Source organism: Halichoeres trimaculatus, unplaced genomic scaffold (genome assembly GCF_033239565.1).
Source record: "Halichoeres trimaculatus isolate MK-OKI-2021-1 unplaced genomic scaffold, fHalTri1.1 fHalTri1_scaffold_14, whole genome shotgun sequence".
Classification (NCBI taxonomy): Eukaryota; Metazoa; Chordata; class Actinopteri; order Labriformes; family Labridae; genus Halichoeres; species Halichoeres trimaculatus.
Window position 1 is genome coordinate 5,120,166 of NW_027437192.1, and position 27,991 is coordinate 5,148,156.

Below are 27,991 nucleotides of genomic sequence, written 5' to 3' on the forward strand. Positions count from 1 at the left end.
TTCACCGTCTCAATGTATGGCTCCACACTGTGAAACATAAAAATTAACTTTACAGGAAATGTTCTGTAGTTTTCTAAAGACTTCTCTGTTTTTTATGAAACAAAAAGAATTCTAGTAGATTTACAGATATTTACACTGTAAAAAACAAACTTAATCTTACAGTTATTTACCATTAGTTTTAAAGTATTTTTTCTGTTTTTCAAAAATAGTATACAAAACTGTAAAATAACAGAAATTATCTAGGGTTTTTTTTAGTATTATGCTAATAATATCATAATATGTTTATTTCTCATTTTTTAATTGAAAACAATTTTTAATTGCATCATCTTTTTTTGCTCTCTTAAATCACAGTCAAATAGAAGTTGAGTGAAAATAATTATCTGTGACTAAATTTGTTGCTTGTTTTATAAGGGTTTATGTCCATACAAATAATCTAATGATTTTAACTGGAATTTGCAGGTAATTTTTTTAAAAGTTTTATCTAGGAAATGCAGCTGCATCCTGTTCCCTCCTCACTCATGGTTGCAATAATGGTTATGCTTTAACAATGAACTGTTCTTCGATTAATGACAGATTTTTAAAAACAAAAAAAAACTCCAAACAGAACACACTGCTCTTCTCCAGGAAACATTTTCCTCTAATACATCACTGGTCACTTTGTCTTCCGTCAGTTTGTCTCCTAAATTTCCTATTTTCCTATTAAATCACAGCAAAGTCATTTTTGTTGTGACAGTGCTTGTTGATACGAGATCCTGCTGTATAGGGGGCACGAAACGGCTGTCTGTGCTCCATGGCGTGGACCATGTATCGAGCAATTTTTACATTGTGATTTGTGTTAATAAATGAGATGTGTTGATGAGCTATGCTATCTTGGTTGATTTAAAAAAAACAGTGTAATAAAGATTAGACAGCCAGTTTATGCAGTGTTGCACAGGCAGCCTGTTCCGCCAATGCATTACCTTAATGTACAGCAGGGTCTTATATCTACTATGTGCCCTCCACACTCAAGGTTACAAACCACTATCACAGCAAAAAGTATTTTGCTGTAAAATAACAGTACTTTTCTGCAGAACTCCGCATTTTACTGCATTGAAGGCGTTTAACCGTTATAGTGTACGAAAAATCTGTTAAATAATGGTATTTTTCTGCAGATTGACTTGACTGTTTTGTAAAATAAATCATTTATACCATGAAATTACAGAGATTTACCTGAAATGAATCTGATTTGAATGTATGTTTTATATTACAGCGTAAAGGACATTTATCAGCTATGAATGCTGTATTTCAATGAATTTTGGCAGTAGAATCTAGTCATGTATTTTTACAATTACTTAATATAGTTCTGTGTCACAGTGTTTGACTGTAATTTTATGTTTTTTTGTTTGTTTGTTTGTTTTTTTTTTACCTTTTTTTTGTTTGTTTTCTTTTTACAGTGTAAGAGAGCTTTGGACCACTCCTTTTTACCTCCAGTAGACTTAGAAATAATGAATTCATTTAAACACGAAACAGTTCTTTTAAGGATTCTTTTATTAAATATAAATATATATATATATATATATATATATATATATATATATATATATATATATATATATATATATATATATATATATTTTTTTTTTAATCTTATCATTTTTTGTAACCTATCATTTATATCAAATTCTACAAAGGATACTCTTGGGGTTGAGAGATGAACTATTGCACCAGTTTAGTACAAATCAAAGACTCATATCAAATTAAGAAACAAGGTCAAAGAAAAGGAAAATAAAACAATATAACTTGACTCTTACCGTAGTTTGTCCTGATCTCATATTTGTCCAGTTTGGTGACCTTCTCCTCCCCAGCGAGCTGAAACACACATTCGTACCTCCCCCAGTCATCAGATGGAAGTTTCAGCAGGTCCACACTCATCTGGAAGGATCCGTCGTGGTTGGGAATGATCTCTCCGACCTCCACATTCTCCTGAAGCTTCCCTTTGTCTACACTTTGTCTCCAGAACATCACGGCTCTGTTAGGGTAGAAACCTGAAGCGTGGCAGGTGACTGGAGAGGAGGGAGTCTTCTGGAGGAGAGACACTGACGGGAGGACTGGATAAAAAAATAGTTAAGACAATTCAAAATTGTTTTTTCTTTTTTCAAATTAACATTATTTACTATAACAATACCTGCTGGTGGTAACAGTTAAATTTCTTGGCTGATAAAAGTTTCCAAACATAATAAATCTCATCTGAAACATGTAACCTGTGGAGTTCCACAAGGCTCAGTGTTGGGACCAAAGCTATTATAAATGATATTTGTACAGTAAGTAATACATTGATATATGTTATGTTTGCAGATAATACTAATTTATTTTGTTCTGGAGGGAACATAAAGGAGTTGTTAAAATCTGAAAAAATAGAATTGATGAAGTTAAACAAATGGTTTTCTCTAAATAAGCTATTGCTGAATAAATGTAAAACTAAATTTATGTTGTTTGGTGGTAAAAGGACTAACACTGAGGTAAATTGAATTTAAATAATGTTGAAATTGAAAGAGAATATGAAACTAAATTCTTGGTAGTTATTATAGAAGATGAAGTTTGTTGCAAGCCTCACATAAAATATGTAAAACAGAAATTATCCAAGTCTATTTCAACTCTTTACAGAACAAGAGATTTACTAAGAAATGCCTTTATTTACTGTACTTCTCACTTGTGATGCCTTATTTGACAAACCGTGCAGAAATTTGGGGAAATGCATATAAAATGAACCCAAATCCAATAATTAAACTACAGAAAAGTGCTATTGGGTTAATAAATGAAGTTGGGTATCGTGATCCTACAAATCAATATAGGCTTCAGCCTATCCCTTTTTCAGTTGCTGTTTTCTTTTTTTTGTAAACACATGATTTTTTTTAACCAAAATAAAGCATTCATTCACATTCATTCACATTTAGTGTGTGGTAAATGAAAAAAAACTAGTTTATTATGGATAAATTAGTAAAATAATAAAGTAGCATTGGGGGGAAAAAGAAGAAAATATATGTCGAGGGAAGCTGAGATTAGAAAGAGAGGAGATTAGAAATAAAGAACCAGATGTGAAATTTAAAAGGTAAGAGCAAGAATAGTGATGAAGAGAGAACATAGGAGAGAAAAAACATGTGAAAACAGCGGATGTGAAACCATTCTGTCAAAAAAAAAAAAGGAGAAAAACATAAAGAAAGAATGAAGTGTACAGACCATGTCTTCATTATACAACATCATGTTATTCTACCTGTTCTCAGCAGAGAGCTATTTCCATAGTTCAGGTACTTCTTCAGCCACTTAGGGCAAACTTCGGTCAGGTAGTTCTTACTGTAATCTAAGTCATATTTGTCTTGATCCCAGTTCTGTTTGGTGAGGATGGCCTGTTGTTTAGCTGTGGTCCATGTCGATGTGTTAAAGTCAAAGGTTATGAAGTCTTCTCCATCATAACCATACTGATCATAACCTGTAACGTTGTCAGTCTCATCATCCCACTCACAGCCGTACATATTCTGGAAAAGATGTATACCTGAGAGAAAGACAGAGAGAAAGACAGAGAGATACTTTAGTAAAGCAGAGTGAGTTCACAGCTCAGTCCCTCTTTACCTGCTGACTTCACATCTTAACCACAGAGATACAATGATCCACACACAACAACACAGAACATCTACACATGAACCATTGACTGATTTACACATGTGGAGACAGACTGAGGCCCACTTTTCACACTGCTTCACAATAACACTGAAGCTTTCTGACTGTCAGATTAAACTGTCAGCTGACTGTCAGATTAAATCATCTGGAGACACAAACTGTTTGAAGTTTCTGATTCAGAATCACAGAAATCATTCTTCCCTGATCCAAACTGTGTCCAAACATTTTCTGTCATCAACTCATCATTAACTGACTCCATGTTTCAGCTCCACAAGTTAACCATGGCAAACACACACTGTGCTCAGCTCCACTTCATCTCATGTAATCTGGATTATACCACACATGGATATTATGGGATGGACACAGTGAATCAGCACAGTCCAGTTAATGTCATCAAATGTGTTTTCTAGCTCACATTTGGAGCTCAGAGTGATTCAGTTTGTCTCTTTAGATAATGTGATGTGTGTTTGTGAAATGAACTGATCCACGCTTTAATCTGTAAATATCAATAAACAAGTCAAAGAAGTCCATCACAACTTCTCAGAGAGCTGAGGAGACATCTTTAAACTGCTCCTTTAGTCCAGACCTGACTTGACCTAATCTAATCTAATCTAATCTAATCTAATCTAATCTAATCTAATCTAATCTAATCTAATCTAATCTAATCTAATCTAATGTGTGTAGTTGTGTTTTTCTCCATGATGAGCTCAGTGTTGTGTCTCCAGCAGAGTTTGTCTGTTAAACTTGTTAAAGCTCTGATCTGAACGTGATCTTCATGGTGTTTCCTGTCAGCAGCTTTATTCAAACACGCTGCTCCTCCTCTCATGTGTGGACCCAGCACAAGCAGCCTGTGTCCCATTCACGGTCCTGCTCCTCAGTTTGAGAAACCAGGCAGTAATGCTCCTCTATCAGCTGTGTGTTGTTGAGCTGCTGTGATAAACAGGTTTTCTCAAAGAGAGTTCATGTGGAGCGCCTCACTGTGGACACTTCAGAGGAGTTATTCTGATCTAATCTGTGCAGATTAAGAGTTCATCATCTCTGTGGGTTATTATGGGATGGACAGAAACACTGAGTCAGAGCAGGACAGCAGCATCCAGTGGTCTGAGGGTCACTGATGTTTCTGTTGAGTCTGTTTCACACCAGAAAAGACTTCATCAAACAGCCAGCCAGCCAGCCAGACAGACAGACAGACAGACAGACAGACAGACAGACAGACAGACTGTGTGTGTGTGTGTGTGTGTGAGTGTGTGTGTGTGTGTGTGTGTGTGTGTGTGTGTGTGTGTGTGTGTGTGTGTGTAACAACTCTGTTTCCTAAAACACAGGCTGAAGATATGAACAACATTTTATCAGGAGAATCTTAAACGGGAACAAACCTCCAGTTTGGTTGAAGCGCTTTGTAATATTTTTTATGCTTTCACTGAAGTCCTGCTGGGCACCCTTGCGCTTCTCAGTCTCCACCTGCCAGTAGTCTGCTCTGTCCTTTTCCTCTTCGACTTTCCTCATCCAGTCCTGTTTGGGTACGTCTTTCTGGGTGTTACTGTCATAGTAATCAATCTGAACGTCATCAACCAACCCAACAGCCACAAACTCTGGGAAGTCTGGGACGTTAGAAGAAGCGGTGTAGAAGAACTTAAGAGAGTGAGTCACTGGAAAAACAAAATATTTCCATCAGTTTGGATTTGATCACTTTCTACAATCACTGTCAAAGACTTTCAGCAGTGAAAACCAGCCATTCTTAAAAAGGCTGCAGACCCGTATTCTTTGGGTGGTTGATTGTTGGGTAAACTCCGGATAGCTGTTGAGAAAATGTTAAATGTTTTTGCGGAGTGGAAAGAACTTGAGTTTTTTTGTCTTTATACATTGGATGGAGGTGGACTCTGACATTGAAGGAACATTTTTTTTTTTTGTGTATTGGTGAGACAAATTGTAACCTGTTTAGGATTGCACTTCTGAGACTTCCTTCCTTGCTCCATCAGGTGTGTTTAAGACAGCTACTCGATTTTTGAAGTGCTTGGCTGAACCTTTGTCTGCTACCAGGTGGAAAGATCTTGAAGGTTGTAGCCATGTCCCACAAATAGCGCATTTAGTTTTAAACTTGTTTTGTTATTTTCTTTATTAACATGTTTTTCTTTAAAAAAAAAGGTACAAAGAGAAATTTGTGAAAGAATGTGAAGTAGACCTGGTCCAGGGCCAACGAAGGTGACACTCTCCATGTAACATATTGCAGAGACAGTTTTGATGTTTCTAGCCATAGATTATGAGATTAAAAAAACAACAAAGTTTAACAGTATTGTACATCAGTGTGAGCCCATTTAAGCAATTAGCTTGTAACGAATTACTCATAATATAAAAACAACAGTAAACAGGGCTCTCAAGTTTTGAGTGCAGACTAGAGTGGAGGTTAAAACTTCAGTAGCTTTCTCATTTTTAAATTTGTTGATACTAACTTACCTCTCATGTGTCCTGGACATCCTCTCAAAACTTTCACAGTTTTTTGTTAGTTCATAAAAGGTGATTAAAAAACACTCACACCATGATCAGGGGCCAGTGGATGAAAATGTACTTTTTCCAGGTTATAATTTCAACACCTTTGTCATTTTTTTATTTATTGACACCAAATCACCTCTTGTGTGTCCTGGACATCCTCTCACAACTTTCTCCGCTCTTTGTTTATACAGGGTATATGCTGATATCCAGAGGTTAAATTCAGTACCTTTTTAAGACTTTTTTTAAAAAACCTTTCAGAAAGTCTTAAGACCTTATCTCAACTTTAAGCTGTTGTCAGTAACCAATCTTTGACAGTTGTAGTTTGAGTTTTTACATAAATCAGGAAAGCTGAGAAGGAATAAAGCTTGAAAGAATAAATGAGTGTAAATGCAGGTTAATTTACATTCCCATTCCCACAACAAGTAACAGCAGTTATTCAAGGCCAACTTGCGAGAAATAAAAACAAGAATTTATTTCATCATTGTCAAAATTTAGGGTTTAGGGCTTGAGATTGTGTTATTTGCTTTCCATCAGTGCTACATACCAACGGCTACTAAACTACTGCACGAACTGAGTTTGTTATCACATTAGCTTACCGATATGTTGGGCTGCTAGCGCTACTCATAGCCCGCGCCTCACAGAAATTACAACTTTGCTTGTTGTCAAGTTTCAAATAACAGGGCTACGTAACTGTATTGATAAATACCTTATCTCATTGCGTTGTATCCAGTAAAAGGTGATTTGAACAAAGAAAATTTGTTCCAAAACCATTGTGATCAGGGGAAGCTTTCTTTAAATCCTAAGAATCCAAGATCCCAGGTCATCAAAAGTCTGAGAAATTTTCTCAGGAGGCTGGAGAAACTCTTATGCTAAAGCTTTTTCTAGATCCTCACACTGGTCTGTGATGAGTGTGACAAGCAGAATGATTGTCCAATCACCAGGTGTGGTAATTTTTGAAGGTTCAGACCCTGTATACATTTTCAAACCAGATGGACTATTTCCGTGGCGATATATGGAACTGTCTGTCTGGCGTGTCAGGTTAGTTTGTAACAGTCCCAAAGAGGAAAATAAATATTCATGGATACTTTTGGAGTCAAAGCTTGAATACCAATAAAATGTAATACCTCATAACATTACGATTAAGACTTTTTAACACTTTTTGAGGGCCTTAATTTTCCCACAACTGATATATCAACTTTTAATACTTTTCAAGACCCTGCGAACACCCTGTTATAAAAGGTCATAAAAAACCCCACTGAGACCATAATAAAGGGCCAGTCGCTATAAATGTGCTTTTTTCAACTTGGAATTTCAGTGGCTTTGTCTTTTTTTAATTTATGATCAAGAAATCATCTCTAATGTGTCCTGGACATCCTCTCACAACTTTCACAGAAAAAAGGCAAACGTTAAAAATGAAACTGTCTTCACCCCAGTGTAAACAACATGTGATGCAGGATACCTCAGGTTGAACTTATCATTTCAGTGAGTGACTAAAAACAGCAGCTTGGAGATAAGAGTTTTCTGTCTTTACTCTCACCAGCAAAGGGCGCGCACCCAAAGTCGCCAAGCGTTTCGGGAGGTATTTGGGTCAGATATTCACATGTACATCGGCTGCACTGTGAAGTGACATTACTGTCAGACAGCAACAGTAACAGCCACACTTTAAATGGAAGATATCGAGCCTGTAGTCCACAGAGTGGATCGTGGCGGCATCACATGTACTAATGTGCGGACCGCCAGACGCACGTCATATCTATTTTTGAGCGTGAGAAATACAATGTGTGGTGGAAGTGCGTGACAAAAGACCCAAAAGAGTGACTGTCACTCTCAATACGTGACACTTGAGAGCCCTGAGTATATCAACTGACTACAAACGCAATAATGCAATAATGCAATAATGCAGCTTTCATAAGACAACCAAAGAAAAAAAGAACATGGACAGAAAAAATGACAAAAATAACAAACCATATTTAAAATCTGTTTTTTTTTAAACTTAAATGGAAAATATAGTTTAATCCAGCTTAAGTAGGCAGCCATATGGAAACTACTGGTTGCTTAGAGAAGTTGTTTAATTGATGTTATATTAAATAGGCTACTGCACAATAACTAAGCTAACTGAAGAGAGACGTGTTTGAGGCCCTGGACTTGGCTTGAGTTAAGAGTTAAGATGCCGCCTTCATCCATTCTAGTTTTCCTATGCTACAATAAAATAACTGCCAGCCAAATTGTCAATCTGTCTCTTCCCCGCCTCTCCCAACAAAAATCCCGCCCTTTCTCTTGGAAAATAGTTTCCGGCGTCCATCTTGGAAGCGTTGTTTTCTTTAACTCACCTGCCGTCGTGTCGTGTAGGAATAATCCCAGGATAAAAGGGAGTGAAATAATCTTCATCTTGACCCCCGGCGTTTTAAATTTTGATATATTTACAACTTATACGACTTTATTCCGGAGACGGAGACGCGTTTCTTCCTCATGCTCCAGTCTTGAAGCGGGGTTAGAACAAAGAGAGTTTGCCTTATTGTCTCTCTGTAGCCAATAGAAATTCAGCGTGAGCATCAACGTCACTGGTATCCAGGTAGAACTGACTCACAGACGTTATGAATAAAAGTGAAAGTTTAAACAACTCGTTTCCGCACATGATGGCGCAGTTCTCATCTTTCATCTTAGATAAAGTAGTATCTGATCATACACTGAGGAGGTTTTCTTTCTTTTTTTTTTAAATATTATTTTCATTCTGAGGAGGTTTTCGTCATTAGTAGTTGGTCATGTGATAAAGTTAAGTTGATGTATAGCTAGTTGAGCTTTATTATGCTTCTGTTTTTTAATCCTACCCTAGGGATTGAAAACAGCCATAACAAAAATAAAGAAAATGAAAAAATCTAAGAAAAAAAAAAGTTTATCATGAGGCTTTTCATAAAAATAAAAATAAAAACACGGAATGCAGATGAGATTACTGATACGTACATCATTCATGTTTACCAGGTTAGGCTAAAATATCATGCTAAAAGGCTAAAATACAGTCAGAGTGAGTGGGCATGTGCTCCCATTGAGCAGGGGAGGAGGAGCTCAGTTTGGATGTTGTATTTGTAAAACAGTTCTCACTCTGAGTTTATCATGTACCAACTTAACCTTTCCGTTCAGTCTGTGTGAAATCACAAAAAAGAGACATAATGTTTGGAGTTTAAGGAACTTTATTGAAGTGCAAAGTCAAAGTAAAAAAATGATCACAGAGCAAAGCAACTTCCAATTTAAACATCACCCAACACAACTCAATTTGAGAATTACAAAGATTGAAACAAACATTTACACTATGTTAGCTCCCTGAAATTTACATTCCTGAAACAACTTTATTCTGAGATCCTTTTTAAAAAAATAAACAGATTATGTACTTAGCTGCTATCACACCAATGAAGCCTTAAAATCTTCCTTATAATCACATAATAAAGAAGATCAATCATACCTTTCAGTTTACTGTGAAAACCTTTAACACAAAATATATTTTTGCTCCAGAGTTTCAGCTTAAAACAGAAATAAACAACTAATTTACAAAGGGACACAAACAACATCAGTGAGTTAATCTGTTGCCCTTTGGTTGAACATTTTCTGGAAGTTGAACTGATAAAATATTTTGAGCTAAAACTGTAGCCAGGTGGAAATCTGTGGTAAATGAATTTCAAAGAGGAAAAAAGAGGAGCAGTCCATTAATGTCTGATGACAGGCATCATGATTAGGCACATCCAGTGATACCACAGAACAATTTTCTTTGCAAAAAGAGTCAGTAAAACTTGCCTTCAGACAAAAATCTGTATTTTAAAACAACGTATTCCTAAACTGTCAGAGTACAGATTAGAAAAAGTGAAGGAGTGTCAGAGTATATTTAAAAGTATGTTTCTTAAAAACGGGTTTACGCTGAAGCTTAAAGCTGAAGTATAAAACAACTGATTTGTTTTCATATTTTAGGAATAAAACTGATGAATTTTTATTTTTTGAAGCATAAGTTCTGAGCTGACAAATATGAGCTTGACTCTTTTTAACAAATTTGACCTACAGTCCAGTGAAGTTTTACACTTAGTAACAGATGCAACAGGTGTTTTATATAAAACTTTGAATAAGTTAAAGTATAAAAAGTCAATAAAGTCAGGTGGGGTCTCTGGGTCTAACAATGAAATTGGTCTTTTTGGAGCATTTTGAGATTAGATTATGATAAATGAGGGTTTAAAAAAAGCACTGATTAGGACAGTGGAATAAGAAGCCTCCCCCATTCTTAAGCAGCCCTGAAGAAGTAACAGCAAAGACAGACCCTCAAACAAGAAGTCACTGAAGTTAAGAGTAAAAACACATCAGACTTCAGTCTGTAGGAACAAATGAAAAGTAGCTTTTGCAAAAACTGACCTTTTACAAAATACTCATTGTGTACACATTCAAAGTGCATTAATGTGTTCCTCATTTTATTGTCCTTGCTACAGTTGGAGCTAATCCTATTTAAGGAACTGTAGCTGAATACCAGGCCAATTCCTGGGACGTATGTTAAAAATTCTCCTGTTTTGTCAAAGTCTAATGTTGGCAGGTGTGCAGGCAGTGCATGCTGATGCTCGCTACCACAATAAAAACCTAAAAGTCTAAAGTTATCATTTACAGATTTTTCAAAACTTAATTAAATTTTTTTCTTCATTGCATTTCAATTTATACGCATCTTATGTGAGACCCTGATCAGTCCACGTTGTATGTGAGGAAAAAACAGTGATGAGTATATCCAGGAAACCTAATAACAAAGGAAATCAGAATTATTTCAGACAAACATTCAAGTATCATCGGAAGAGCTTCAATATAAATTTAACAGTTTTGAGTTTTATGGAAGAACATGTAGATCTAATTGTCTTTTTATAATAAAGCAATAATCTCCTTTACATACAGCTTTTAAGTAGCTACAGGTGATCAAATAAGACTCATACTGAAATGAAACTCACTGAGTTCAGGGTTGTGTGTTTGTCTTTAGCCTTTTTGAATCATGACGTCTTCCTCCTCCTTGGCAGAGGTGCTCACTGCTGTAAGGTCAGAGGCACAGAGTCAGCACACATCCCATCATTTTAAGTTAAAGAAAGTGAATTTTTAGGTTCAATAATAAAAACAAGATCTACTTACAGGGAGATGGAGGGGGTTTAACTGAAATAACTGAAACAAAAGAAAACAATTATTGTCACCTTCTTTGTCTCCTGCTCACTATCACAAACATTGTGGACACACTTTGAGCTTTTACAATTTAAATGAAAACACAGCCAAACACAAAAAATGACACAATGTTCTGTCATTGGTGTCTCACCCTCTCTCTGCTTGTGAATGAAGAATCCAGCCACGCAGAGGACGGTTGAGAGAAGAATCAGTCCAGCAACGATGAGGATGATCATGTATGTAGGATTCTCTGTTCAGCAGAAAACAACAAAACAAAGTCCCAATCTGAACTGTTGTAGCTTATTCAAGACAAGGACATTATTTATTTTTATTCTGTTAGTTTCTCCAGCTGACATTTTATTTTATCCAATTGTTTTTCAGCCAGTTTTTCAATTTTATTCCTTCAGCTGTATGTCTGACAGTTTTTGGTTCACATATTGTTTATGGAACAATAAAAAGCTTCTGATAATCAAACCTAAAATTAAACTTGAATTTCTCCAATACAACTTTCTCTGATGAGTTTGATAACAAATACACATAAGAAGGTGTTAATTAATATTACAATACAATTCAAGATACTAACCAAGTCTTTGCAATGCCTATGATCTCTGAATATACAAAGGTCAGTTCAGAGCAGACAGACAGCTCTTCAATAATCCCTTTGGAGCACAGCACACGTTTGAATTAAAATTTTAAAAAGTATTTTCATTTTATCCTTTTTAGGACTGATGTCAGGGTCATTTGCTCAAGTTTATTATTGAGCTAAAGCTTTTGTATAAACTGATAACATTCAGAGGTTTGAAAAGAAGACAGAGACACTGTATCCCATCCCAAACACCACTGTTAATGTTAATATCACAGTCTCATCACTTCTGTTTCCACTCTTACCGTAGTTTGTCCTGATCCTGTATTTGTCCAGTTTGGTGACCTGGTCCTCCTTCACCCCAGCGAGCTGAAACACACATTCGTACCTCCCCCAGTCATCAGATGGAAGTTTCAGCAGGTCCACACTCATCTGGAAGGATCCGTCGTGGTTGGGAATGATCTCTCCGACCTCCACGTCCTCCTGAAGCTCCTCTCCGTCTTTCCTCCAGAACATCATGGCGCTGTTAGGGTAGAAACCTGAAGCGTGGCAGCTGACTGGAGAGGACGGAGACTTCTGGAGGAGAGACACTGACGGCAGGTCTACAGGAACAAATACAGAGACATTCTTGGTTTATTTTTTTCTTTCCTGTTTTTTTTTTTTTTTTACCATTGAAACTCTTGATTCATCATCATTTTTAAATTCCTTTGTATAAAAAAAACATTAACATGAAGTGAAGTAAGAGCATATTACCCAAACAAAATTAAACTAAAACAGAATTGGGCAGCCAATGAAAGACTGAGAAGTAAGAGGTAAGGGGCTAAGAGAAACTAGAAAAGAAAGAATAAAAAGAGATTTAAGAAAAACAAACTTTGAGAACAAGATTAAGTGTAGGAAAAGATGGAAGCAGAAAGCCAGAGGGAGAGAGAGAGCATAGGGAAAGAGAAATATGTGGTACATTTTTGCATTATGGCATTTAAAATAAGCAAGTAAGTAAACGAGTCATTTTTTGTCCTGCTTTTGTTTCGTCTACAAGTATATAATTTGGCACAGATGAAGACTACATCATACTCAATTCATTTTATGAGGGTGTCAAAGCCAGCGCCTATTTGAGTCCTCATTTTGACAAAGATAGCCACCAGTTGCTTCACAATTTTAGCGCCCATCATAGTATCCATCCTTCGGCTCATCAAAAGAGACTGTAATACCAGAAGGAACAACCCTGTTATTTTTTTAAAGGCATTCACAGGACTCTGGCAAGAGTTAAAAAAGCTTTAGGAGCCATGAATGAGTTTATAGTCTATTTTCTAATTAATTTTTTTTTTTTTTCAGAGCCATGGCTGTGGAAAGCTGTGTGCATGCAGTGATCTCTCTCTTTCACACACACACAACATAGATAAAAAAAAGGTTTTGTCAAGTGGAGACACTCTGGATAGCAGAGAGATGTTTTGAAGGTAAGTTAAGGCAGCAGACTCTTCTGAAATTGTAATAAACATCCCAGTCCTCTATGACTCACAACTAACGTTACTGTAAGCCCAGTAATGTTGTGTAAACACAAGCGGCAGCTCTGCTCACTGACAGCTCCTCCAGACATGTCCGTTGATTACATGAATTAAAGTGATACTCCGGGATGGAACAAGTTGGGTCCTATCAAGAGGTTTAGGGCAGAAATTACCGCCGCTAAGTGTATCAGTCCGCGCGCGGCGTGCCAGATATAAACACACGCAGGTAGTCTGCCAGGACGAAGAGACACGATGAGAACTAGAGCCTTATTTAGCGGTGTTTTTGTGTGAAAGTAACGCGCTGAAAATTCTCTAAATAAAGCGTGAATGCAGACTGATATCAGATTTTTTCGGTGGGAGTCCGTTTATTTGTGTTTTTGGTCAAGTTAAAAATGGCCCCGTCTGAGTGCAGAGGAAACCGGCAGAGGAGCAGGGAGGGGGTGCTTGGTGCGAGTGCTCTGGGCTTCTGCTGCACAAAAACACTGCTGTAGGGGTAATTTCTGCCCTAAACCTTGTGATAGGACCCAACTTGTTCTTAACCAGCTAGCTTCGGTTAGCGAAAGTCCACTAGCTTAATGCTAATGTCAATGGAAAATGACATTGACGGCTAACACAATTAGCATCGTGGCTATCTTACTGTCTATGAACTTATTTTAACATTCACAGACACAAAAATCACTCTTATCAAAACCAACAGGTTAACCTTTTCATGCCTCTTAAAAATTGACAAGAAGTGTTTTAAATTGCAGACATTCAGGAGCTGCTTGTTGATGCTTCTCTGCACGGAGTTTCTCCCTGTCTACACTATGCAAGCCCTGGATGGTCAACAGTGCCGGACTGGGTCTGAAAAAGAGCCCGGGACTTTGACTCAGCCAGGCCCCCAACAACGGGACATGTTGGTAGAGCGACAGCGCATCCTCGTACGCCAGTTCGCCCTTGATGGCCAAAACATTTAAAATCAGGCATGTGAAAACTTAACAGATAATTCCTGTAACTGCATTAAATACCTGTAAAAGGCAGCACAAACTCAATTCAGTTATGTTTTTATTGCAGTTACATTGAAATTTTGGAAAAAATTATTTACTGTAGAAAACTTAAGCTATTTATTTTTTAAAGCTTTCATTTAACTTTATAAAACATACTGCTGAGCCTGGCAGCTGTTTAATAAACATATATCCATATCAGTCTGCCTCTATTTAAAACCTTGAAAATAATCCATTCAAAGTACACTTAAAAAAGATAAAAAAATATATAATAAAAAAAAAAATCAACTGACAGCCCTAAAAATAATCACTGCAGACCTTCAAAAATGAACTATCAAAGTGTCTTGTCAGATTTGGACCTCTAAACCTACCTTCCAATCCCCCAAAATATGCCCAAAAATATTCTTAAAAATATATTGGTCAAATGGCACCATCTATGTCAAAACAGGGTTTAGATTTGAAATCCTTGAGGTCAAAAACCTATTTAAAATGATTTCAATCAGGATAATACGATATTTTGATATGAAGCTGTGGCAAAAAATCAATAAGAATTGGTAACCATCTTGGATCAGCCCTTAAAATTTGATTTAATATATTGTGGTCTACACCTGTGCCAAATTACTTGCCTGTCAACAAATCTACATAATCTACATGGCATTATCGTCAGATTCTCAAGTTTCCAAGGGTTTCTGAATGTATCACACGTGATGTCAGCAAAATGCCGAAAACCGGCGGGGAAGAACGATGAATTTTGTGAGACTGCCATCCACATCTCGTTTATTCACACGTCCTCTTTGAAAGTTCGTAGAAAATAAACGGTTTGCTCTAGCTCAACTCTGTAAAAACCAAATAATTTTACACTCTTTACTGCTTTAAACAATTCCTAAATGATCGATATATGTCCTGCATTTAAATCTAAAGAATTCTTTGAAATTTGCTTCTATCTTCCTGGTGTCATGTTTCAGCTTGGGGCTGCTCTGCACCAATCAGCAACAGTTTGTGTGTTCAGAGATTGTAAAAATGAAAATACTTCACTTTTCTTTGATCCAAGACTTGAATAAAGTGTTTTGTACATAGTTATTCACATATTTCATTGTTTTAGAGTAAATATTCAATGTTCCCCTGTCTTTATTGAACAGTTTCTTACATCCTGGTTCTGTTATATTGCTGAGACATTGTTGAGTTACATCTGGCTTTAGTCCTGGTTCTCCTGACCTCATAGAAGTGAAAAACTTCATATTGCAGTGAAAAATGAGTCCACACTGATTAAAAATGTGACAGAAACAAAAACCAGCCTAAAATTCAAATGAGCTGATCTTAGGTGCAGGGATGTGTAGATTCTGTAAAGAAAGAACCATAATACTTTTTTTCCTGTGTTCCTTATGCCTAAGGGTACCTTTAAGTGTGATTTATATACTCCCACTTGTTTTTTTTTTTTAATTTCAGAAAATCTGAAAAATCATTTTTTGTTTCTCTTTTTTTCTGATGAATTCCAACTTTTAAATTTTGTTACACTACAAAAAGACATAATTGGGTTACATAAGCCTATAGCCATGGTTGTCTTGAATCTATAGAGGTGCTGCATTTCACTTCACAGAGAAAAATGAGACCACAGTGAGTAAAAATATGACAGAAGCAAAAAACACTCAGAAAGTGCTTGGGAAGACATTAAAAGAAGGAAAAAAGGAAGAGGAATCAGAAAGTCGTGAGAGAGCATAAGAGAAAGAGAAATATATTACAGACTTCTTTATAGCATGATTAAATTTATAGAACAAGTACTTACAATTACTTTCTAAAAAATCAAGTCATGTGATCTTACCTGTTCTCATCAGAGAGCTCTGTCCATAGTTCACATACTTCTTCAGCCACTCAATGCACTCTGTGTTGAAATAATTCTCAGACATTCGGGTCTGAGTCTCGTCTTTATCCCACCTCTGTTTAGTGATGACGGCCTCTTCTCTAGGAGCTGTCCAAGTCAATGTCTTCAAGTCCAGGACAAGGAAGTCTTCTCCATCATAACCAAACTGATCAAAACCTTTGACCTCTTTAGTCTCATCATCGAACTCACAGCCAACCATCTGCTGGAGAATGTGGGCACCTGAGAGAGAGAGGGAATAAGAGGGATCACAATTTACTGTCCCCCATTTTTTTTTAACTCCAAGACACACTGCGATCTAAGCACACACACACACACACACACACACACACACACACACACACACACACACACACACACACACACACACACACACACACACACACGACATCTAGCAGTAATCTGGTCTAAACTGGCAAACACACTGTGCTCAGCTCCACTTCATCTCATGTAATCTGGATTATACCACACATAGATATTATGGGATGGACACAGTGAATCAGCACAGTCCAGTTAATGTCATCAAATGTGTTTTCTAGCTCACATTTGGAGCTCAGAGTGATTCAGTTTGTCTCTTTAGATAATGTGATGTGTGTTTGTGAATTGAACTGATCCACGCTTTAATCTGTAAATATCAATAAACAAGTCAAAGAAGTCCATCACAACTTCTCAAAGAGCTGAGGAGAAATCTTTAAACTGCTCCTTTAGTCTGAGTCTATCCCTAAGATACATGCACCTTCAAATAGGATACTAATTACACTACCCATGTGTCCAATGAGCTATGCCCAGTCCGTTCTTGGTCTGGCCAAGCTCATAGTCCAATTTCTTAATCGACATTTAAAAGTTCTGGGTGATGTCTTTGTTGAGTCTGTTTCACACCAGAAAAGACTTCAGCCAGGCTCTGTGTGTGTGTGTGTGTGTGTGTGTGTGTGTGTGTGTGTGTGTGTGTGTGTGTGTGTGTGTATGTGTGTGTGTTAGGGGTGGGTAAAAATATCAATGAAATCGATGCATCCCAATATTTCCTCGCCGAATTCCATATCGATTCTGTTAACCCTCTGAATCGATTCACCTCCTGGCAAGTGGGGAGTGCTGTGTGTGTTTTTTACGTTTTATGGACAAGGGCCGCACAAGACCAAACAATAATATGGCAGCTAAAGCAGCAGCAGCTTAAAGCCAGCTCCCCCAGCTTTAAAGTCTGATGTCAGGGTTATTTTATTGCCCTAAAACGTGAGGTAACAAACCATGTATGCTCACATGGGCATGAAAATAAAAAAAACAAGCATTTAAATCCATATCAAATTAAAGTCAAATCGTAAGGTGCTTAGCAATACCTAGCCCCAGTGTATACATATGCATGTGCATGTGTGTATGATGCACACTCATGAACAAACCTTCAGTTTGGTTGAAGCGCTGCTTTGCTGTTTGAATGTTGGCTTTGAAGAGCTGCTGGGTACCCAAACTGTTCCCAGTATTCCACTCCCAGTACTGAGGAACCTCCTCTGTGACTCTGCTCATCCAGTCCTGTTTGGGTTCTGCTTTCTCAGTGTTACTGTCATAGTGGAACATCTGAACATCATCAACCATCCCAACAGCCACAAACTCTGGGAAGTCAGGGACTCCAGAAGAAGCCATGTAGAAATACTTCATAGAGTGAGTCACTGCAAGAACAAAACATTTCTTCAGTTTTATTTAATTTTTCCCTCTTTGCATTACTTCATCAAGTTATTATCAAGCACACAGAATAAAAAAAAAATACTACACTACACACACACACACACACACACACACACACACACACACACACACACACACACACACACACACACACATATATATGAAGGATGGAACGGTTCAAAAAATCCACAGTTCGGTTCCTATCATGGTTTTGTAGACACAGTTTTCTGTTCTGTTTGGTGTAGATTGTTGATTTTAACACCTTTAATTTTACCATATACCCTAATAATCCACTATTAACAGATTATTTTTAATTAATTATGTCATGTATAGACATGATAAACCTGAAAAAATGCATTTGTGGATTTGTGCGCGCATTCGTAAATATTGTACACGTTTGCAAATCTGTTTACACATTTGTGAATTGACTCACACATCTGTGGACTGACTCGCACATTTTTAGATCAGTTCACTCATTTGTGGATGCATTTACACACACACACACACACACACACATACAAATTTTGCATTCGTAAATTTTGAGACTGATCTCACTCCATAGAACACAGACCGTAAAATATCCATAGTTTTAATGTGTATTATCTAAATAAAGGGTTGACATTTTCAGGATGTGATCCAAGCAAATCCAACAAAAAAAAAAAAAAAAAAAAAAGACAAAAAAAATAAAAATAGTGAAGATTATCAGGGAAATTACTTTCTGGATTCATTTTTATGGTGTATGATTAAGAAATTAACATAGTGAAAGGTCAGACAATAAGACAGAGCGAACTTCATATTATGTTTGTGCATGCAGTCAGTGATTATGTGTGTCACTATTGGCACATTTTTACCTAATTGTACAAAATTCAGTTTAGTTTACTGACTTAATGACTTGGCAAACCAGCAGCTTCAATACAATTCCCTGTGTAACTTGTTTGTGTTTTAATGTGGCTGACTGCCTTGGCAGGTCTTCCTCAATGAAAGAGTTTTTAAATATGGATGGGACCAATCCGTACAAATAAAGATTATGTGAATTCAAGACAGGATTGTGATGTAACCTTGGCTGAACAGCGCCATCTTTTGGATATGGATTAACAGGAGCATGTTGTTGAACGGTGTTTCTGCATACAGGCAGTCTGTCAATAAACGTTGTGACAGAGCAGCACGTCGTTGTGAGCCTCGTGCATAAAACAGAATACACAAACATTACACAAGTCGTTTATAATTTCTTTAAAACATTTTTACCCTTGCTACGTGTTTGTGCTGAGTAATAATGCTATTTTTTGATATCAATCGTCCTGAAAATAATAACTCAGAGTGAAAGTGAAAAAAAGAAAAAAAATGGAGTCCTCTTAGATGGTGTCTTTTGACTGTAAGCCCATTCCCCCTCTGTGTTCACTCTTCATCATAACGTCGCAGTCGTGGTCTATGTTGACACCTAACCTTTCATTACCTGACGCGAGGGAAACAGACGAACAGAAGGATTTTGTATTCTAAGCAAAACATCAAGCAAACTTGCTGGTGCTACTTAAAATATTTATCCAATATCCTAACGTCCTTGAAGTGGACGTTAGAAAATATTACATGAACCTCAAAGTCATAATGGAACACTGGAGCATTTTTGGCCTTACATTAAATCCTAACTCACATGTCGTGGAGTCGTGTAGGAATAATCCAAGGACAACCAAAACAGTTAGGGTCCTCATTTTAACAAGAGGCTTCTTAAACTTTGTTCAAAACTTTAACGTTTTTTTAAAACGACGAAGATAAAACTGACTTCCTGCTCGAGCTCTCGGGATGTGGCGCACTCTATTTAATCAAACGTCTACAACCTATAAACTCCAGAAGTATTGTTTTCTTTCTGAACTCACCTGCCGTCGTGTCATGTAGGAGTAATCCCGAGACAAGAAGGATCATCAGAAAATTCATCTTGACCTGCGTCTCTTCAAACTTTGATGAATTTATTTGACGGAGACCAAAAGCTCCGCGATCTCTGGCTCCAGTCGTGAACTGAAGTCAGATTAAAGAAGAAGCTGGCCGCAGCCTTTGTCTCGAGCCAATAGAAATTCAGTATGAGAATTACGTCACTTATTTCTAGGTAGAACTGACTCAAAGAGGTTATGAATGAAAGTGAAAGTTAAAAAGCTTGTTTATGCCCATGACTCAACCTTTGGAAACGTGGGACTTCACATATATTTCTTATCCCATTTAACATATTAATTTGTATTTAAGCTTTTATTTTGTAGGCAAAAGATGTTACTTTTTCTTTTATTAGGTTGAAAAAGGTGTCTCTTTGTTATCATCACAGTGTAGTTACTCATTTTCAGTGTTTTTATCCAACAGTAATTTAGATGATGTGAGTCACCTATCTTTAAAATCAATAACTATAGATCACAAAGTTTACAGTCCAAAGAGCAGTTGCTGCAGAAATCAGAGAGAGCTGTGTCTGCGTTAATATGAACGAGGAAATAAAGAAACAGACTTTTAGAAAGTTTATCTCAAAGAAAATGTATTCACAGTACAACAGTAAGAAACAAAAAATACACTCCAACAAAATTCAAGTTATTTTACCTTCAATATTTACACCTTACAGAGAAAAACTGCCATATTCTTGAATACAAGCAAGCAGTAATATAACACATCATTTCAGATTAGCTTAATAAGAAGTTTAAAACATCCCACCATCATTTGAGACTTTTTGGCAAAAAACAAATCATAATGTTTCCACTTCAAAAGAGGAATATCCTAAAAGATTACACTCTTGATTTGTTAGGGAGTGAAAAAAATGAAGGCCACAAGCTGTTATTAGCTTTAAAACAAAATTAACACAGATATTAACAAAGCTGGGTGGGAAATCTTAAATTGATGCTGTTGTTTTTGAAAGTTGCTAAAAGTAAATAAATGAAATCATTACTTAATTTGCATAAAAATAAATTTGGGATTGACCTGATGGTTGTGGGAGAGACAAAAGGTGTGAAAAAAACAACATAAATATGTTTAAAACTATAAACAGAACAGAATATACAACAGAATAGCATTTTTGTATAGAGTCAATACATCTGCTTTCAGACAAAATCTGTATTTTCAAACAACACATTCCTAAACTGTCAGAGTACAGATCAGAAAAATTCCTGGAACATATGTTAAAGAAATCTCCTGTTTTGTCAAAGTCTAATGTTGGCAGGTATGCAGGCAGTGCACGCTGATGCCTCCTACTCATCAAACTATTTTTTCACTATTTTTTTTCATTATTTTTATTGGTATTTTTTGTTTTAACAACAGAACAAAACAAAACAGTTTCCATAAACACTAGACACGTAACAAAACAAACACATCAATATATAAATATATATATACATGTATATCTATATATATACACACATAAGAATATCAAAATAAAAAATGAAAAATAAAATAAAATATAAAATACAGCTCTTACGTAACACAGGATGCAAAATACAAAATTCGAAAGGTGGTAGATCAGTATTTCAGTGGATCATTCTTTCAGTGCACAAATATCACTCATAGTAGTCCTTTTAGTAGGATGGATGAAAAGTCCGGTCCAATATAGTCCAAGAACGGACGCCATATCCTGTAGAACTGATCCACACTTTTAGGTATAACGTTGGTAAGGTATTCTAGGGGGGTCAATTCAAAAATTATTTTGCGCCAACCACAGACAGAGGGAATCTTGTCGCTGACCCAGTGCAAAATAATATTTTTCCTCGCTGCAAAGGTTAGAATGTTATACAATCTTTTGTTGACTGCTGTTTTAAAATAGTCACTTGGAAGGCCTCGGATCAAAGATACAAGGTCCATCTCTATCTTAATAAGAAAAATTCTCTCCATTTCACTTATAATTTCAACCCAATACCTTTGAAGTTTATGACAGGTCCAGAAACAATGTGTTTAAGTTCCAACATCAGTTTTACACTTAAGACACAAAGGGGAAAGTGAGCGGTTGAAGAGATGTCTGTGATTAGGGGGATATGTGTAATCTGTGTAAAATCTTGAGTTGTACTGCTCTAGTTCGAGTACAAATTGAGATTGTTTTTGCATGTGACCAAATGTTATCCCATTTTTCTTCATCTATAGTCACCGACAGCTCCTTTTCCCACCATAATAAATAATAAATTAAAAATTAATTAATTAAAAATTAATAAAGTATGTCTTATCTTATCTTATCTTATAAAACTATTTTGAAATTGACAGAGATCTGTCATAGGGACGGAGGACTTGAATCCCTGAGTAAACTAAAGAGTCTAAAGTTATCATTTACATCTGAGAAGATTTTTCAAAACTTAATGTAATTTTTTTCTTCATTGCATTTCAATTTATAAGCATCTCATGTGAGACCCTGATCAGTCCACGTCACATGTGAGGAAAAAACAGTGATGAATATATCCAGGAAACCTAAAAACAAACGAAATCAGAATTATTTCACACATAAACATTCAAGTATCATCAGAAGAGCTTCAATATAAATTTAACAGTTTTGAGTTTTATAGCAGAACATGTAGATCTAATCATCTTTTTATAATAAAGCAATAATCTCCTTTACATACAGCTTTTAAGCAGCTACAGGTGATCAAATAAGACTCATACTAAAATGAAACTCACTGAATTCAGGGTTGTGTGTTTGTCTTTAGCCTTTTTGAATCATGACGTCTTCCTCCTCCTTGGCAGAGGTGCTCACTGCTGTAATGTCAGAGGCACAGAGTCAGCACACATCCCATCATTTTAAGTTAAAGAAAGTGAAGTTTTTGATTCAAGAATAAAAACAAGATCTACTTACAGGGAGATGGAGGGGGTTTAACTGAAATAGAAACAAAAGAAAACAGTTATTGTCACCTTCTTTGTCTCTTGCTCAGTATCACAAACATTATAAAAACATTTTGGGATCAGTATCTTTTTAAACTTTTACAATTTGAATGAAAACACAGCCAAACACAAAAAATGACACAATGTTTTGTCTTTGGTGTCTCACCGTTTCTCTTCTTGTGAATGAAGAATCCAGTCACACAGACGATGTTTGAGAGAAGAATCAGTCCAGCGACGATGAGGATGATCATGAAGATGGATGAATTCTCTGTTCAGCAGAAAACAACAAAACAAAGTCAATCTGAACTGTTGAGGCTGAGTCAAGACAAGAACATTTTCATTTATTTCCTGCTACTTTCTCCAGCTGACATTTTATTTTTATCTGACTGTTTTTAAGTCAAGTTGTTTTATTCCTTCAGCTGTGCGTCTGGTGTTTTTTGGTTCACATGTTGTTTATGGAACAATAAAAGCTACTTATGATCAAACCTGAAATTACACTTTAATTTTTCCATACAACTTTTTCTAATGAGTTCCATAAAAAATACACATAAGAAGGTATTCATTAAAACAATTCAAGATAGTAACTGAGTCTTTGCATATAATCTCTGAATTTACAAATGATTACACACGGTGTGTCAATAACGGAAACAATCACTTCAAAAGGAGGTCATTCATTTTAAAATACAGAATGAAACCAAAATATGAATGAAGTTGTTGAGACAGCTCATCAATAATCCCTGTTAAAGAACAGCATCGTGTTGCCTTTGAATAAAAAAGTATTTTCATTTTGGTCTTTTTCAAAATTAAAAAAAAAAAAATAATAAGTTTATTAATGAGCAAAATCTTTTGTACAAACTGAAATCCTATAAACATTCAGAGGTTTATACAGATGACAGAGACACTGTTTCCCATCCCAAATAACACTAATGTTAATGTTAACATCCAACTCCCATCACTTCTGGTTCCACTCTTACCGTAGTTTGTCCTGATCTTGTCTTTGTTGAGTTTGGTGACCTGGTCCTCCTTCACCCCAGCGAGCTGAAACACACATTCGTACCTCCCCCAGTCATCAGACGGAAGTTTCAGCAGGTCCACACTCATCTGGAAGGATCCGTCGTGGTTGGGAATGATCTCTCCGACCTCCACGTCCTCCTGAAGCTCCTCTCCGTCTTTCCTCCAGAACATCATGGCGCTGTTAGGGTAGAAACCTGAAGCGTGGCAGGTGACTGGAGAGGAGGGAGACTTCTGGAGGAGAGACACTGACGGCAGGTCTGCAGGAACAAATAAGAAAGACTATTTATTGTTTTCTGTTTTTGTCCAGTTTTATAGAGTTAAAACTCATGATTGATGAAATAAAATAAACGACGTTTTAGTGAACAGGGTGTATGCAACACATTTTAGCCAAAGTTGAATTAAAAAGGCAATCAGGGCAGAAGGGAGAAGACAACAGATGAGAATTAAGACACTGAGAAAGATTAGAAAGGAAACAAAAGGACAAATTAATTTAAAAATAAAAGACAAATTAAAAAAAAGGTTAGATGAGGGGAAAAAAACAATACAAAGCAGGAAGATTAAGTGAGAGCATAAGAAAAAGAGACGTGATACATTTTTTTATACCACATTAAAAAAAAAAAAGAAGTACATAAATATTGTCATTATCTAAAAGTCATTCATGTGATTCTACCTGTTCTCATCAGAGAGCTCTGTCCATAGTTCAGGTACTTCTTCAGCCACTTAGGGCAAACTTCGGTGAGGTAGTTTTTGGTCTGTGCCATCAAAGCTTTGTTTTTATCCCACCTCTGTTTGGTGATGACAGCCTGTTGTTTCGGAGCGGTCCATGTCAGTGTGTTCAGGTCCAGGGAGATGAAGTCTTCTCCATCGTAACCATACTGTCTGTAAGCACTGATCTCATCAGTCTCATCATCCCACTCATAGCTGACTATCTCCTGGAAAATGTGGACACCTGAGAGAGAGAGAGAGAGAGAGAGAGAGAGAGAGAGAGAGAGAGAGAGAGAGAGATTTCAGTAAAGCTGAGTGAGCTCAGCTCAGTCTCTCTTTATCAGCTGACATAAAATCTTTACTACACACACACACACACACACACACACACACACACACACACACACACACACACACACACACACACACACACACAGGAGAGCGAGTGTTGCATCTTCACAGAGAAGGCATTGGGAGATGTTTCTTGTGGTGTTTTCCAGCTCTCTGTCCACTATATGGAATAAGCTTGTCTGTTGTGTTTGTGTGTCTGTAGAGGCGTTGAGGTGGATCTTTGCCTTGCGCAAAACAGAGCAAGGAGAAATGTAAAGGCGATGATGTGCAAATCACATCACATTATTTATATTAGATAAATAAATAATAATAAATAACATAAGGCTATTTAGTCTGTTAAATAAAAAGAACAAGGTATAGGCCTGATCAATGAGAAAGGTAACTCTATATTTGCTGCAGGGATCTGGCGCTAAATGGAGAATAAAATGAACCTGACTTCCATGGGAGGGCTATATAATGGTAGAGGAAACACTGTTATGGGATGGACACAGTGAATCAGCACAGTCCAGTTAATGTCATCAAATGTGTTTTCTAGCTCACATTTGGAGCTCAGAGTGATTCAGTTTGTCTCTTTAGATAATGTGATGTGTGTTTGTGAAATGAACTGATCCACACTTTAATCTGTAAATATCAATAAACAAGTCAAAGAAGTCCATCACAACTTCTCAGAGAGCTGAGGAGAAATCTTTAAACTGCTCCTTTAGTCCAGACCTGACCTAATCTGATCTGATCTGATCTGATCTGATCTGATCTAATCTAATCTAATCTAATCTAATGTGTGTAGCTGTGTTTTTCTCCATGATGAGCTCCTCAGTTTGAGAAACCAGGCAGTAATGCTCCTCTATCAGCTGTGTTGTCGAGCTGCTGTGATAAACAGGTTTTCTCAAAGAGACTTCATGTGGAGCGCCTCACTGTGGACACTTCAGAGGAGTTATTCTGATCTAATCTGTGCAGATTAAGAGTTCATCATCTCTGTGGGTTATTATGGGATGGAGAGAAAGACTGAATCAGAGCAGGACAGCAGCATCCAGTGGTCTGAGGGTCACTGATGTTTCTGTTGAGTCTGTTTCACACCAGGAAAGACTTCATCAAACAGACTGAGTGTGTGTGTGTGTGTGTGTGTGTGTGTGTGTGTGTGTGTGTGTGTGTGTGTGTGTGTGTGTGTGTGTGTTTAGTTACAACTCTGTTTCCTAAAACACAGGCTGGAGATATGAACAACATTTTATCAGGAGAAACTTAAACATGAACAAACCTCCAGTTTGGTTGAAGCGCTGCTTTAATGTTCCAATGTTGGCTTTGAAGAGCTGCTGGGCACCCTTTAATATCTGTGTATTCCTCTGCCAGTACTTAGGATCATCCTCTGTGATTCTCCTCATCCAGTCCTGTTTGGGTTCTGCTTTCTGGGTGTTACTGTCATAGTAATTAATCTGAATGTCATCAACCAACCCAACAGCCACAAACTCTGGGAAGTCTGGGACGTTAGAAGAGCCGGTGTAGAAATACTTCAGAGAGTGAGGCACTGGAAGAACAAAAAGTTTCCATCAGTTTGGATTTGATCACATTTTTCAATCACTGAACATAGCTATCATCCAGCACACACAATCAAAGACTTCTACACATTCAACACAATTTTATAACCTTTTTACAGTCAGTAAATAACATTCAAGAGCAAAATATTTCCATCAGTTTGGATTTTATCATTATCCCCGTTTTGCATTACTCTGTCAAGTTATTATCAAGCACACAGAACAAAACATACTACATTAGAGTCAACACAACTTTATAACCTTTTTGCAATAAACTATGTTTTTATCCAGCAAACATAACCAAAAAATCAACTGGATAAGGGCTGCAACAATTAATCAATAAAAAGGATAAATAAAAGCATTAACACTGTACTTCTTTTTTTCTAAATATATTTTTTAGGCTTTTTATGCCTTAAATTGTTATTTTATTTATATTTCTAAAATTTATTTTACTTGTACCACGTGTTTGTGCTGAGTGACGCTGTTTTTTTGGTATTAACCTTCCTGAAACAAAATAACAAATAACTCAAGGTAAATACGAGTCACCTTTTGTGGAAAAAAAAAAAAAGTAAATTGAGTTCCCTGAAATGGCGCCTTGTGACTGAGCCCATATTTCCTTGTTTTTACTCTTCATCTTAACTTCGCAGTCGTCGCCCATGTTGTCAGTTAACTCTTAATTATCTAACGAAAGAGAAATAGACGTATTAAATTTTTTATTATTATAAGTAAAACAAAAGGCAAACAAACTGGTGCTATCTACAATATTTATCCAATATCCTAACGTCCTTGAAGTGGACGTTAGAAAATATTTAATGAACCTTGAAGTCAAACTGGAACACACTGGAGCATTTTTGGCCTTATTACATTAAATCCTAACTCACCCGTCGTGGAGTCGTGTAGGAATAATCCAAAAACAAGCAAAATAGTTAGGGTCTTCATTTTGACAAGAGGCTTCTTAAAACTTAAAACTTATACGCTTTTTTTTTTAAAACGACGGAGATAAAACTGACTTCCTGCTCGAGCTCTCGGGATGTGGCGCACTTTCTTTAATCAAACGTCTACAACCTATAAACTCCAGAGGTATTGTTTTCTTTCTGAACTCACCTGCCGTCGTGTCATGTAGGAGTAATCCCGAGACAAGAAGGATCATCAGAAAATTCATCTTGACCTCCGTCTCGTCAAACTTTGATGAATTTATTTGACGGGGACAAAACGCTCTTCGATCTCTGGCTCCAGTCCTGAAATGAAGTTGATAAAAGAAGCTGGGCAGATCCTAGCCAATAGAAATTCAGTATGGGCATCACGTCACTTATTTCTAGGTAGAACTGACTCAAAGAGGTTATGAATGAAAGTGAAAGTTAAAAAGCTTGTTTATGCCCATGACTTAACCTTTGGAAACGTGGGACTTCACATATATTTCTTATCCCATTTAACATATTCAGTTGTATTTAAGCTTTTATTTTGTAGGCAAAAGATGTTACTTTTTCTTTTATTAGGTTGAAAAAGGTGTCTCTTTGTCATCATCACAGTGTAGTTACTAACTTTCAGTGTTTTTATCAAACAGTAATTTAGATGATGTGAGTCACCTATCTTTAAAATCAATAACTATAGATCACAAAGTTTACAGTCCAAAGAGCAGTTACTGCAGA

The 27,991-nt window shown here is 36.6% G+C and overlaps 3 protein-coding genes across 4 annotated transcripts in view; all 3 read right to left on the minus strand.

Moving 5' to 3' along the window:
* Positions 1-8,850, minus strand: part of LOC141802766 (major histocompatibility complex class I-related protein 1-like) — a 58,337-nt gene extending 49,487 nt beyond the window's left edge. The window contains exons 1-4 of one of the 2 annotated variants that reach the window (XM_074686492.1): positions 8,472-8,850; positions 5,028-5,300; positions 3,251-3,529; positions 1,791-2,087 (exon numbers count right to left, since the gene is read on the minus strand). In XM_074686492.1, coding sequence (XP_074542593.1) covers positions 1,791-2,087; positions 3,251-3,529; positions 5,028-5,300; positions 8,472-8,529 — 907 coding nt within the window. In that variant the 5' untranslated portion in view covers positions 8,530-8,850. The remainder of the gene's footprint in view (positions 1-1,790; positions 2,088-3,250; positions 3,530-5,027; positions 5,301-8,471) is intronic. The other variant, XM_074686494.1, reaches the window with a different exon arrangement.
* Positions 8,851-10,751: 1,901 nt separating this feature from the next.
* LOC141802768 (BOLA class I histocompatibility antigen, alpha chain BL3-6-like) lies at positions 10,752-19,939 on the minus strand. Its single transcript, XM_074686496.1, has 8 exons — positions 19,797-19,939; positions 17,643-17,909; positions 16,195-16,473; positions 12,196-12,492; positions 11,459-11,557; positions 11,281-11,301; positions 11,106-11,183; positions 10,752-10,900 (listed from the first exon to the last, which is right to left on the minus strand). The coding sequence occupies exons 1-7, from the start codon at positions 19,852-19,854 to the stop codon at positions 11,131-11,133; spliced, it is 1,074 nt and encodes a 357-aa protein (XP_074542597.1). The 5' UTR covers positions 19,855-19,939; the 3' UTR covers positions 10,752-10,900; positions 11,106-11,130.
* Positions 19,940-22,119: 2,180 nt separating this feature from the next.
* On the minus strand, positions 22,120-27,585 carry LOC141802767 (major histocompatibility complex class I-related protein 1-like). Its single transcript, XM_074686495.1, has 8 exons — positions 27,447-27,585; positions 26,069-26,335; positions 24,431-24,709; positions 23,721-24,017; positions 22,913-23,014; positions 22,721-22,741; positions 22,546-22,623; positions 22,120-22,338 (listed from the first exon to the last, which is right to left on the minus strand). Exons 1-7 carry the CDS (start codon positions 27,502-27,504, stop codon positions 22,571-22,573), a joined length of 1,077 nt encoding a protein of 358 aa, XP_074542596.1. The 5' UTR covers positions 27,505-27,585; the 3' UTR covers positions 22,120-22,338; positions 22,546-22,570.
* Positions 27,586-27,991: the final 406 nt, after the last annotated feature.